Source organism: Apteryx mantelli, chromosome 8 (assembly GCF_036417845.1).
Source record: "Apteryx mantelli isolate bAptMan1 chromosome 8, bAptMan1.hap1, whole genome shotgun sequence".
NCBI lineage: Eukaryota > Metazoa > Chordata > Aves > Apterygiformes > Apterygidae > Apteryx > Apteryx mantelli.
Window position 1 is genome coordinate 29854060 of NC_089985.1, and position 14120 is coordinate 29868179.

Consider the following 14120-nt stretch of genomic DNA (forward strand, 5'->3'; position numbering starts at 1 on the left):
GGTTAAAGTTCTCTCAGGGTGCAAAGACACCTCCTGCCTTCATCCTCTCTTAGTCTGCATTGTCTATTTCTCCTCTTGTTGCCTAAAGGAGCTGGTGAACATCTCACACTTTGTAAAGTTACAGGCCACTTTTTAAAGTAACCATATGGCCATCTTTAAAGTTGAGCAAGGTTTCCTGTTGAATGATATGTTTGTTAACTGGCCCAACAAAAGGATGGTTTTTTCTGGTAGGGGTAAGCTCATTGTTCAAGAGTGTTTGTACAGGGAAACCCTCCACATCCCTTTTGCTGTTTTAGGTCGAGGACACCAAGCACCGGACAGATTATATTACACAAGTTTCATAAGATCTGTCAGATTTTACACTGACAAATTCCTGAAGCTGTCACACTAATTAGTATCTAATTGTGTTAGCATATCCTAAGCTTCACTTTTCATAAACTGCTAGAAAACTAGGATGTGACTTTATAACTGAGACTCCCTTTCCATTATTTAGGCTAGAGATGTTGTTCAACCCAGTTCTCCTTTTTCTACATCTCCCAAAAGGTTTGCCAGCTGCTCAAACATACAGTAGTGATCCCCCTCTGCTATCACTAAGCCCGGCCACAAAGAGTGGATCAGGCAGGCAGTCAGCATGCGTTCAGTCCAGGACGCCCAATTCCCCTCATCCCCGGCATCAACATTCCTGGTACTCCCCCTTTTTCCCTTTTCTAAAGTGAGCCCTTTTCTGTCTCCCTGATCCCTCTTAAATCCCCCACCCTTTTCTTCCCCCTAGACTGCCAAAAAGTCAGCTCTTCTGCAGCATGGTGGCCCCTGCTGATGCTGCCGTCTCCCAGGGAGTGGGGTACCAGGGCTGCCTGCCCGGGGGAAATGGCACAGCAGGCTCAGTGACATCTTGCCTGACTTACCTGCCTGCGTGGCCTAATGCTGTACGGAGATCCACTTCTGATGTGGTCAGATGGTCCTAGGCTAGCCAATAGTGCAGGAGTTAGTTACCTTATTTAACACCACGTAACACCCAATACTTGCTTAATACGTTGAATCTTCCCTAGTGCTGCCAACTTGGCTGCAAACTTCCTCTCACCTGTTGCCTTGGAGCTTCTCCCTAAATCTGGCACCTCTTCACTTGCACCCGGGAGGAAATGAGGCACCTTCCAGGACTGGTGTGCAGAGAGATCCTGCTCAGGGAGGGAGGGGTAGGGCCTGTGCGCCAGAACGACTCTGGAGTCTCTCCAAGGCCAGCAGCAGGTTTGCCGAGACGCCACCCTGCTGGGGAATGCACCTGCCCAAGTGAGAGGCGAGCGCAGTGCAGCCTATCGGCGGCCACAACCCACCTGTGATGGACCAGGAAGGTACGCCAGCAGGAACACCTATTTCTTGGCAGGTAGATGCCGGAGGAAGGGTAGAGACTAGGTTCTACCCTTGAGCTCCTTTCTTAGCTTGATCCAGTGAAAAGAAAACCTGGAAAATACATTGCTGCCAGCCAGGAGCCTGTGTAGGGAACAGTGCTGGGCTTTATTGTGTGTGGGCAACGTGTCAGCTGCAGGTGAGTGAACTTCTCTTCTCAAGGAAGGGCTCTGCTCTGGGACCTGTGTAGGGGGAGGGAAGGGCCATATTTCGTCAGTACCCGTGGACAGGTTTGTCGGCTGCTTCAGAAAAGTTTCTTAAGAGGTCCTATCTTTTGCCTCCACATCTCTTCTTTGCACCCTCGCCTTTCCTCTTGTCATGTAAAACTTTGGTATTTCATGTTCTTTCAGGATTCACAGGCCTCCCTAAGCACAGGTGCATTGGGACAGGCTTTTTGGTGTTAGGATGCTGGATGGAAAGGACGGCGATCAGGAACCTTCATAATGGAACATGCCAAAGCCATCTAGATTTCTATAAAAAGCAGCTGTACACGGACCCTACTGCAACAAATCATCCCCTTCCCCTATCCCCAGATCCCCTAGGCTTGGTGAAAAGAAGGGAGGATGCTACTGTCACCCAGGGCTTCCCTGAGGCTTCCAGAGTGATGTCTGGTGGCAGGAGTGCTGGTAGGAGGGATGCTCACTTACGGGAAAGCATTATCCCTTTTGAAGGGTGGAGAGGGTGGACTTTCCCCAAAGATACATGTTAGACAGCATAGGGTTACCTGGTCTTTGCTCCAGAAAGGAGAAGTGATGGGAGCTGGTAACTGATGTAGCAGCTGAAGGAGAGCATGAATATCTTGTCAGGGTTTTGGGAGAGACAGATAGATGCCACTGAAAAGCTCCGATACTCTCATTCCCAGCAAATTCCTCTATCCCCCACTCCTGAATTCTTAGAAGAAGAGTTGGGCCCTGCCTGCCTCCCGGCTGTCAGTCATATGTGTCCCAAAGCAGCAGTGTCCCTGATCCCACGGGCACAGAAGGGCTTTGAGCACCATGACGTTCAGAGCTTCTGCTTTGTGTCTTGGCAGTTATTCAGATATGAAACAACATAGATGAATTTAATTCTCTTTGTGCCTCCTGGAGAGTTAGAAAAAGTGCATGAAAGGTTGGGAAAATATTTATGTCTATTCTGGAATATAGGCTTGTGGGTCTGGGTAAGGGGTAACATGAAACACAGAGTGGTGACAAGTCCATCCCAAACAGACCATGGCCAGACCTGGGGAAAGAGGGGAAGAAGATGGCTTGTATCTGTTGGAGATTGTGAGGCTCCGTTGAATCTCATCTAGATAGCTAATGACAATCATATTATTGTTTGTTTGTTTATTTTATAGCAAATTTTGCCAGTCTTCCCCAGTCTTCACAATGCCCACATATTCCACATAATTGCATAAAATCATTCCAAAGGCTGGAAGCACTGCAGGAGCCTGTCCCACCACAAGGCTTTCTCTCCTGAATGCTGTAGGTAAACAATGTTTCACGACTGTCCAGGGTTAGGGGTGAGGAGGGAAGTGAGGAATATTTCAGCGGCTGAGTTGTATGTGGCTCTGAAAAGAAAGTGTTAATTAACGTACAGTCCATGCCCATCTGTCAGATATCAGACAGTAACAGACCATGAAAAGAGTATAAATAAATAAGTAAATGCATATACCTGTTTCCAGGCAGTTGGCCGGAGAGTGTTTCTCACACCTGCTGCCAGGGATGGTCAGAAACCAGTTGATGACTCCCAATGCTCAATTAATGTTTGTTAGAGTGGGGAAAAAAGCAAAGAAAAGGAAAGACACTATCATTTTGGTTTTCCTGAGTTCCCAGTGCTTTACTGTTTTCCCTCCCCACCTGCCAGACAGTAGTGTGGAAGAAAACAGCCTGTGAATTTTGTTCTGAAATGTGGCCTTTGATTAGAAAGCTTTGTGCGAGTGGGCTGGTCCTCTCCTCCTTTTTATCTTGCATACAAGGATGGCAGCACTGAAGGTCCTGGGTTCAGTACAAGGTAAATGGTAGACATTAATGACCTGTTATACACTGGTTGTCAGACTGGCTAATCTGTTGAGTTAGCTGGCTTAAACTCAGAGGGTCTCTGTTATGATGAGGTCTACTTTCATCCTTTCTCCAAAGAGTGGTGGATGGCAGCCCAGGATAGGGCTGCTTTGATTTAAAATAGAAAGACAGCCATTTTTTTCTTAAGAGGTGTGCAGTGAAAGGGTGGGTGGCAAAAGACCTAAGTTGAAGAACGATTTTGTGAGTAAAAATACTGTAACTAGAGATACAAATCCTCACAGTCTAAAGAACCCCAAGCAAATGTGGATATTTATAGGGCAAAAGATTATATTCCCAGAACATTTTCAAACAGATTCAAGAAAACATGGAGGCACGGAAGTCTTTGTTGCTCCAAATCATTCATTTAATAAAGGTTAATAAAATATTACAAAATAGGTGCCTACAGAGGTCATTACCATATTTTGTTCTGCAGTCAGATGTGCGAACAGTTTTATCTTGCTCCTGACCTTATTCTGGGCAAATAAAAATGGAAGTGATTAAATTTAAAAAAGCGTGAGAATGCAATGCTATAGGTTGACTTTTGGTTATGTTTTCCCTCACTGTGGTTTCTGCCGTTGTGTTGTTTTTGTTTACTGTTTGATTGTATGTGCAACTTTGGTCAAGCAACAGAAGGCCACAAACTTTGCACTTCTGATTTTATGTTTTGTTAGGACAAAAATCTTTATCTTATCAACAAACCTGCTATCTACTAGACTCACCCCTTTGTCGGTGAGGAGAGATAAGGCAGGTCTGTGCTTGGAGAAGGAAAGGCAAGGAGGAAGTAGTGCTTAACCCAGGGCAAGCTGAGCTATAGTGTATATGCTGGGGAAATGTCCCCAGGCTCAATACCTTCTTACCCCTCTACTTTGAAAGTACCCCTTGAAATCATCACCTTCTTGGGTGCCTGTGTCCTGGGCACATGCCGCATTGCAGGCAGAAAGAGGTGTCTTTGCTGTCTCATGCAGAAGCGAACTGGGCCCTGCAGGCACAAAATCAGCATACTCAATTGCTGCTTTCTCCACTAATTCACGCTTTCTGCTTGTTCTGGGTACAGCTAGGAGTTGCAAATCTCCCAAGAGCCTCCAAACAAGTGTGCCCTTTGGAGCATGGATTTCTGTGTTTCAGTCCAGTCCCTGCCAAGACAAATCAAACACCACCAGTCGTGCAGGGAAATAACACAGTGCACAACTCATGCAGTGCATCAGGTCCCAGGCCTACAAATGAGCAGTGGTTAGAGACTTCCTGGACACGTGAGCTCAGCTGGCGGCGTGCCCTGAGCGACGTCCAAAGTGACCTCATGCTCCATCACAGCCGGGGAGTGACTCAGGAGGAGTTTGGCCTGACACTGTCAGGCTGTGTCTGGTTCAGGCGACCCCGTCCCATTGTCCTCCCTCTTACCCCACCCCGTGGTGGCTTGTCCCTGATGAAGAGGGATTTCTAGGCATCCCTGCTGAAGATGCCAAGGAGATGATTTTCTCCTCAGACCCATGCTCTGGAGCTGTCTGTATCAGCCTGCCCAGACTCTGGTCTGTGCATCAGGGCAGACTTGTATTACCTACAGCAGGTAGCAACGGCACTGGCATAAGGGGATGCCATTTGTGAAGAGTGTCTGAAATAAGGGAGCTGTGTCAGAAAAGATCCCTGGAATGTGGAGGGCTGCCATGTGCAAAAGTCACTGTCTGCTATAATGAGCCCAAAAATGAGGGCTGAGCCCCAACATTGTGCTGAGTATGGCACAAAGACAAATGGAGCATGTTTGGCACAGGCTGATGGTCTCTTGGAGAGTCATTTTTAGCAGACAGGGTACTGTGTGATCGTCCTTCCACCTGGGAGCTCTGACACAGCTCTGATAGACACTGGAGGTCTGCATCAGTGCCTGGCCCTGGCTTTGACTCCTGTGGGACTTTGGGCAATTTGTGTGTGTGTCTCTGACGGCCAGCGCCTGTGCTGTTATGGGAGCAACACCAACACACGACAACACATTGTTGTGTCTGGGAGGTGACCAGGGAGCCCAGTTCTGGGGCTCCTGAGGTCTGCCCCATGTCTCCAGGGCTCAGCCATACCTGAGTGTTGCCAGATGTCCCAGTGCTGTCGTCCCCACTGGCTCCTTGCTCTGGGTATCAGCTGGGCTGGAGGGGCCACTCTGGTGCTTTTGACTAGCCAGAGCACCCATATACTATGGGCAGGAGGTTATGTGAGGGAAATACAAGTGGTTTCTACACTCGATGTAAGACTTTGCCCGCATAAGAAGTAAGAAGGGCCAGAAAGCAAGCCAGGATTTGGATGTGTTTGCAGAGGAGGTGATGAGCCCTGGAGAGCTGGGCTGAGGGCTGAGGAAAGGCACTGTGCTGAATGGCACCCAGCTAACTGCAGCTCCACAGAGCTTGCCTCAACCCTGTAGTTGCTGGTCGCTTTCCTCTGCTGCCCTCCTGCTGGTGAAGGTGCATCAGGGTCAGGAGGAACAGAGAGGAGAGCAAAACTGGGGAGTGCCAGGTCCCAGCTGTTTGTGGGGCTCTTTCCGGGGCAGTGCTGAAACCACCAGAGAAATAACCATCATGTTTCTGTAGGAAACTTGGGACAGGGATTGCAGGGATAGGGACAGGGCTGAGGAACTGCAGTGGGGCCAAGGCCAAGCAGCAAGGGCAGCATTTGCTGTTCCAGCTACTGGACTTGAAGGGTTAAGCCCCAGTCCTGACCCCCACCTTCCCGCTGTCCTTCTAGGCAGCAGAGCCAGTTGGTGACAAGAGGCTGATGCTGATGAGGGAGCATGTGAAGCCAGAGCTGTGAATGGGGCTTTATCCCAGGAGCGACCGGCCTCTGCTCCGTCCTTGCCCTGCTGCCAGTACCAGCTGCAGGCAGAGCCCTGCAGGCAGCAATGTGCCAGTAGCCTCTGCGCAGGGTGCCCGGGGCTGGGGAGGCAGGGACACACGCCAGGCAAGGCATTGCAGAAGGAACTTGCTGGGGCAGGGGCAGGCTGAGGTCCCTGCCATAGCGCGTGGCGCTCTCCTGGGAAGACATGCACGGCTGACCTGTGCTCCAAGGCATGGGGGTTTTGTGACGGAGGCAGGGGAAGATCTGTCGGCCAGTCCTGAGCAACAGAGGCTCAGGATTTGGCGGGGGATTTCTTGGTACAGAGGATCAGGGTCTCTGTTTAATATCTTCTTCTCTTCTTGACTCTTTCAGATGAAACGTACAGGAAAGGAAGGACTGGGTCCTGGTCATTCCCCAACAGTGCTGCTCTGGGGATGCTCCACCATGTTCTGCAACTCTGCTTGGAGGCAGGGCTCAGCCCCAGCACATGGACCATAGCTCTCTGGGTGGCACTGCCACAGAAGGGAGCTCCACTGGGCACCAAAGAATGAGACAGAGGCGTCCCCGCATGAGAAATGCTGCCGTCTTCACAACTGCCACTGCTTTGACCCTCCCCTTCACTGTAAGGGTCTAGGTTCATCTGTGTGACCATCCTGCTGTGCCATCCCCACCCAGCCACTCACCATGCCGGAGCTGGCAGAGCTGAGCACACCCCGCACCCCTGCGGATGCTGACCACATCCAGAGGAACATCCTGGAGGAGCATGTGGAGCTCTGGTGGTTCCAGGACCCCAAGAAGTCCATCCTGTGCTATGGGATGGCAGTGGTGCTGATCTTGGCCTGTGGGATTGGGGGCATCATTCTGCTGTACAGCACCAGCAGCCGGTCTGGGGAGTGGCGGCTGGCTGTGGGCACCACGCTCTGTCTCCTGGCCCTGCTCGTTCTGCTGAAGCAGCTGCTGAGCTCTGCCATCCAGGATATGAACTGCATCCGCAGCCGGGATCAGATTGAGCTCCTGAAAAGTGGGGGCTTCTCGGACTGCCTGGTGCTGCTGCTCAGCGCCCTGGTGCTGCTGATCTGTGGCATCGTGCTCACCGTCCTCTCCACCACGACCATGCAGCTCAGCCCTGTCCGGCCGCTGGCTAGCATGTTCACCAGTGGGATTATCCTCTTGACTGCTGGCAGTGCCATCCTCCTCTCCCTGCTGCTCTATCTCCTCTGCACCTCCTGCTGCCGAGCTGCTCCTCGAAGCTTGGAGACAGGTGAAATCAGTGTCTTCACCATCTCTGGCCGTCTTGCTGCTAACAGGCGACTTCCTCCCACCTCCAGCATGGCCAACCTGATCTGACCCAGAGCCATTGGAGCCTCACCAGTGCCAGCAGGACACTCCTGCATGAGGGTCACTGGATACGACTCATCAGTGGGGCTTGTGTCTCCTGACCTCACCATTTTTTCCCAAAGCAGGGTGAGATTTGCAGTGTGCCTTATGTTTCTTTCAGATATGACTGCCATTTGCTTTACCTCAGGCTAACAGTGTGGCAGGAACCCTGGGTTGCCTGGACAGGCTTCATGAGCTGGAGCAGCTGGAGCTGCTTTTTATCTCAGCAAAGCCTCCTGCAACAGTTGCTGCCTGCCCAGCCAGCCCAGCTGTGGCCCCGCTGACACAGAAGGAGTTAAGGTGAGCCTGTCCTATACCTCTGGGGACCCCAGTACTTGTGCAGCTCCTGCTGGTCCCTGCACTGTGTCATGTTCTCCTATGGCAGGAGAGGCTGTGATTGCTGGTGGTGTAAAACCACCTTGTGCTCTGTGCAGAGCTGCCGGCTTGGGCCCATGTCTTAGCTGTAATCAGTTCATAATCTGTGCCTCTGAGCATGTGTACAAGTTGAGCATACTGTGATGCCCCGTGCTGTGTGTCTCCCTTTCCTGCCAGCTTGCAGGAGCCCTGAAAATAAGAACAGCCTGTAGTGACAGCTGATAAATTACAGGAAATATTGTGAGTGTTAGCAGGCGTGCTGAATGCAAGCAAAGGGAGCTAGGTATGAAGTATGGCTGCAAGGGGCTTCCCCTTGAGAAAGCACCTGTATGTCTGCGGGAGTGAGCGTGGAATTTGCATGTGAGTCTGTGTGTCTGAGCCAGGCATGGTTTGATTGCACATGAAATGCCATTTGTGTTTGCAATGCCAGGATCTTTTCCAATATTACTTTTCTGCAGCCTATGGTCTTCTGCATTTTGATCAAAGGGGGAGGCAAATTGTTGGCATTAGCACCCTGATGGGTTTTCAGTGTTAGACTGTCTGAGTGTCAGAGGAGGCTCTGTTATCACACTGGCCTGCTCCAGCCGTGCAATCCACAAACAGCTAGGTATAGTCACCAGGAGCATGATGATGGGATGCCAAAATTACAGGCCTGGGGCTGATCTGCATGGAGAGCTCCTGCTCTGTAAGGGAGGTGAAGGGGAAGCACTGTGGCCCTCCTACATTAGTTTTGCAAGCAGATGCATCTCCGCTGCTGTGAGAACCATGCAGTTCACCTCAGTCCTTGCTGGGAGTGGATTCAGCACAGCAGCTTTTCCATGCTATTTCCCTGTCCTCCAAGTGTGGCAGCAGCCTGTTGCTGCTTGGCGTATAATAGTTGTTCTGTTACCACTTGGGCCTCACTGTGAACCTTTTTGGTGTTTTATGTTTATGAGAATATCAGCCTGTCCTAGAGGCGGGCTAACAACTCACCCTCAGAAACTTTTCCTTTGAATTTAGGCTAATTTACCTGTCAAATTTTTCATTTCCTCTGTAAGAGCCACAAACCATTTCACTGCTCCTGCTCTTCCCACAGACACAGATCCTAACCTGTGTTGTTGGTGAAGTTGTTGCTGAGCAACCTTTGCTTGCTTCTCTCTCTTCATCTTCCTGCCTGCTCTCATCTCCCCCGACCTGAGTTGTTCTGCCTCAGTCATTATTTCTGCACTTTATTTGCGATGATCCCTCTGAGAATTAGGGTCACCAAAATGGAGCAAGAACAGTTAGATTAAATTGGTGTTTTGGGGGGTCTAGCAGTGAATTTATTTTAAAGAGGACTGTAGCTCATTCCCCTAGTAACAGCATGAATCACTGTCCATGTTACACCTGGAAGCAATGTCAGACGCTCATCGTCAGTGAACCACACCAGGTATATGTTGGACAATGAGGATTTCATCCCTTTGTATCTCCAGCCCGTGCTGTCTCTGAGGCACTCAGATCACATGAGAGTACTTCTGTATTCATCCACTCTTGCCCTGTTCCTACCGACTTTCCTTCCCCCTGAAGTCTTGGATTATTTTTTCCAAACTAACTAGTTGTGCGGGAACATTATTTTGTTTCTTGTTTTCTGTATTGCTGTTATTTCTACATTTTCCTCTGCCAGTTTCATATCATCTGTAGATTTTATTAAACTGCTATTTCCTCCTTTCACTGCATTACTTTCCTGAAGCTGCCCAAGAGCTAAGAGGGTGTTACTAAGATCAGGTCCTTCTGTGTTAAACGCTCCACATTTGGGTAGCAAAGAGCAGTCCTTCCCTAGTCTATCCCCAGGTTCAGCAGGAAGTCCAGAGCATACAAATGAAGTGACAGCCCAGAGCTGGGCGGCAGTTTTGCACCACCAACACTGCTCACCCATGCAGCTGCTGCTCTGCACATCTGTGTTGCTGCATGCGCAGTTATTGCAGGCTGCCTCAGTGCTTTTGCAGTTATTCCCAGCTTCCCCGACCTGCACATGTGTGGACCGGCTCACAGCTGTCTGTGCACCAGCTCTTTTGCACATCTGTGCATTTCTGTGAACATGCATGTTCATGCCTGGCCTGCAGCTCCATGCTGCCTGCACGTCAATGTGAATCTGCCCCTCCATAGACCCTTCAAAACGTGCCCTAAGTGCACATGAATGTTGCCAGAAGAGGATGCTTCGGGACCATGTCAGCAACCCAAGGAAATAATGGATAAAAACAGGCTGTTTCTGAAGATGGAGATTTGGGTATGTGGCTGCCCAAGTGGACAGCCTGTACTGAGCCAGTCCCTGACTCACCTCCTGCAGCAGCATTACTGTTTTGTTCCTTTCCCTTGTTTCCTGTGTTGTGCATGGAAAAACATAATAAAGTGTTGCAGAAGTTGACTGTATCGAAGCCTCATACTTCAGTGAGAGTCCCTCAGGAATGGTAGTTTGCTGGGCTGTGCGGAGCTGAGCTCTGCTCAGGCTGAGCTCGGGGCAGAAATCTCGGCAGCCCAGGGGCCATCCTTTGGCTGCAGTTCCAGCTCATCGGCTAGCATGGCAATGCCTCCACAGTTTCCCAAATGCACATATTTATTTCCTTATACAAGATTTCCACCCCCAGATGTGCATGCATCTCCTCTGCTACAGGACTTAGACATAACAGGCCCCTCTTGCCACCGGTTTAGGCGCCCGAGCTGTTGTTGTGCCGCTGAAGGGAGCTCGCAGGCAGCGTGCAAAGCCTCCCGAACGGGACGGTGACGGCTCATTTGTTTACACAGAAGCTGTTTTGCCCTGAGCGGCAGCTGCTGCCTCCAAGTGAACCTGGAACCAGTCTGCCCACATACCTTTCTGTTACTGTACACATCCGCCAGCGTGAACTTTGGTCCTTTCAGCAGCTTCCTGGGATGACTGCTCCGTACCTCGCTTTGAGAAGGCTCCTCCTTTTCTGCTCTGGCCCTCTGATATTCCTAACTCTGCAAGTCAGATGCATTTTTTTTGCCTCAGGCAACTGGTGCCAGGCACCCAACTGTTTGCACTGCAGTAGCCTGGATGCGGTGGAGAGGGGTTGTCATGGCACCTATACACTTTGCACATCAGAAAAAAAACCACTTCTGCTCAGTTAAAGAATAAACTGATAGGCTTACAAATAGCATCAAAGTAGACAAGCAGCTCACCATTAGATACTGAGGGAAGAGAGTAAATGAGATACTGAGATAAATAAAACTGGGAAGGAGTTGCTTTTAATCTCTTCTAAAACATCAGTGAGACCAAAACTAAAATATTGCATCTAGCACATGTGTTCATATTATAAACAGCATATTGAAAAGCCCAGGAAATAGTCTCCGAAAGATAATTGAAATGCATTTTTCCAGTCCTCAGATTTAAGTCTCCCATTACATCTTGCCAGAAAGATGTAAGAAATTTTCAAAAATTACAGCGTATATTATATTTTCACAGTGAGTGGCACAGTTAGTAAAGGGCTCTTAAGATGAGCCCAGAAGGCAAAACATGAAGCAGTGACTGCAAAACTGAAGCCAGGAAAAATTCAGTTTAGAAATATGGCTTTTAAGAGAGAAAACTGATCACTAGAACAAATCAACAGGTTTTCTGTCTCCTCATGGTTTCAGACAACAAGTTCCCTCTCTGGAAGATGCTTTAAGTTACTGGGCAAGATATATAGTCTGTATTGCACATCAAACACATGATCTAATAGTCCCCTTTTGTTTATGCTCTCCAACATGTATTATTTGCTGCTGTCTACATTGTGGGGTATAAATATCCTAATAGGAAGAGAAATAAAGAAAAAAGTTTACAATTAAATGAAGGTTTGAAATATACAGGGGAATTAGCGATGTGGCAGAGCTGCAAGACATGTAGTCCCTGTGATGAAGCATCCTGCTCCACAGCACCACAGAGATATTCCCAAACTACCAGGGAGATTAACAGCTAGGCTGCTCCCAAGGAAACCTTTCCAGCAGAGAGCTGGACCATCACTTGCTAAGGAAGGAGGCTGCTGCTGCTCAGCACATATAACTCCAGCGTGACCCATACGTACATGGCTGGCTATGGTCCTGCCTCAGCAGAAACAACTTTGAGTTACCTATGTCTCAAGCGCTGCTTATCTGACCACAGAGATGACAGGAATGCAAAAATTATAATGTATACTATAACTTCATGGTAAGAGGTACAGATACTAAGATGAGTCTGTAATCAACCCCTTGAGACAAGGCCATTTTGCTCCAAAGCGCATGCCTGCCTGATGCTGGAAGCAGACCACTCCAAGAACTTGACTCGGTTTTGCAGAGAGCTGTGTTCACAGGCACAGCCATGGGAAAGGTAAGTGCCTTTCTAGCAAGCCTAACAAGTGAAGGGGGAAAATAGAGAAGCAACACAACAGGAAATAATTCTGGGAAAATGTACACAGAAACCCTGCAGCAATGCACAAGGACTGTGTGTACAAGATCATATAATAACAGATTTGTGTGTGTACAAGACTATTAATTATGCTATTGTGTCATTTGGTCCTTGAAAGTGCATGCAAAAAAGTACCTGTCAGTGTGTTAAACCAATGTGAAAGAAATTACATGAGTAATTCCCACTGAATTCCATGTTGCATTCCGTTCTCACCCACTGAATGTCCATGTTGCCTGTTAACACCAAAGCACTATGCTACTTTGGCCTGCAATGCATATGCATGTGCTCTCGTTTACATCCTGAGAAGTTGCTTCTTTCATGCTGTTCTGAAATTTCCTTGCTAGGTCATGCTCTGCTTCTTTAGCAAGGAGCTAGAAGACACCTGTGGTCTCTTAAAGTGAAATAATAAGTCTTAGAAACTGGCTCATCGATGAAAGCAGGTGGCTGCATCAAATGCCTAAGCATTAGGCTGAGATAGTCAACATCTGAACAAAACAAAGCGGCCACTGCCTCTGGCCATGGGGCAGGGTCTGCGGCGGGGGCTGGAGCACAGCAGGGTGGACATCTCCGGCTCCCTCTCTCTGACGAGGTTCTTGCAGTTTGTAGTTTTACTGCCTCATGCTCGTGGGACAGAGCAGTGAACTCTTGATCTCTAGCAGTTATTGTGCTTCCTTATGGTCTCCCACTGCCCTATTGGAGACAGGAGGACTGCAACCTAGTTAAATACAGCTGAAAGGCACCCATCACCCATCAGTGCCAGCTTCCCAACTCCATAATGAACATCTTACTTGGAATAGGGGAAGGAGTCTGGCAATCTAGACCTCATTTTCACTCCCAGTTTTCCTAAATTTTGTCTGACTTAAACCCATAGAGCCCAAAGACTTAAGTTCTGTAGTTTGTGACTATGTGGGCTAAGGGCTTAATACATGTGGAGATGACAACAGAGGCCAGGAAGGGGGTTACTCTGGTCGATTAGACACAAAGGCTGGGGAATGCAGAACAGCTGCAGAACTTGTTCCTTTGGGCACCCAGCCCTGTTTCCCCACATGAGGCTAGAAATGATCACTGTTGACAGAACAATCTTCCCACACAAGGACAGGACACTCCTGTTTTCCACAGCAAGGACATGGGGTCTTCTCTGCTCACTTCGGTTCTTCAGCATCACTTTCCCTGTTTTACTGTCTGATGAGAACCTTGAACTGATCAACCACACAGATGTTGCTGGAGGCATCAATGCAGACACTGAATGGCTGTGTGAGGAATGAATGTGATGCTGGTACACAAAGGATCAGACCAGACTTCTTGATGACAACAGCCAGCTTCTTGCTGCCTGAAACAATTAATTCCTTGGAGGCCCTGAAAGCAACAAACAAGTGAGAAAGAGCCTCCCCTCTCCTCATCTGTTGGCTTCAGTTTGCCTTTGCATCAACCTGAAGAGTTATACAGGCCACCTAACAGAGCATTCCCTCACTGGGAGCTACAGATGAACCCTTGTAGGAGGCAGAGGGGGATTCAGAGCCCTTCAGCTGCTGCTTGGGCAGCCATCCACAGTAAGGCAGAAGTGGTAAGTATTTAAAGAACATGCTGCAGTGTTTGCACGGGGTGAAAAACATTAAAAAACTCAGAGTCAGCAGAGGGATTGGCTGCTGGAAGTGCCCATCATCACTGTACTGCTTTATCTCAGAGTTTCCCTGGGAAGGGCATGTGTGTACCACAAAAGC

The 14120-nt window shown here is 49.0% G+C and overlaps 1 protein-coding gene across 1 annotated transcript; it reads left to right on the forward strand.

Moving 5' to 3' along the window:
* The first annotated feature begins 2760 nt into the window (after positions 1 to 2760).
* Positions 2761 to 10376, forward strand: TMEM125 (transmembrane protein 125). The gene is made up of 2 exons (XM_013960942.2): positions 2761 to 2864; positions 6624 to 10376. Exon 2 carries the CDS (start codon positions 6936 to 6938, stop codon positions 7596 to 7598), a length of 663 nt encoding a protein of 220 aa, XP_013816396.1. The 5' UTR covers positions 2761 to 2864; positions 6624 to 6935; the 3' UTR covers positions 7599 to 10376.
* The last annotated feature ends 3744 nt before the right edge of the window (positions 10377 to 14120 follow it).

Excerpts from the sequence above, each read along its gene's own strand:
- TMEM125 (XM_013960942.2), top strand. The coding sequence starts at position 6,936 with ATGCCGGAGCTGGCAGAGCTGAGCACACCCCGCACCCCTGCGGATGCT.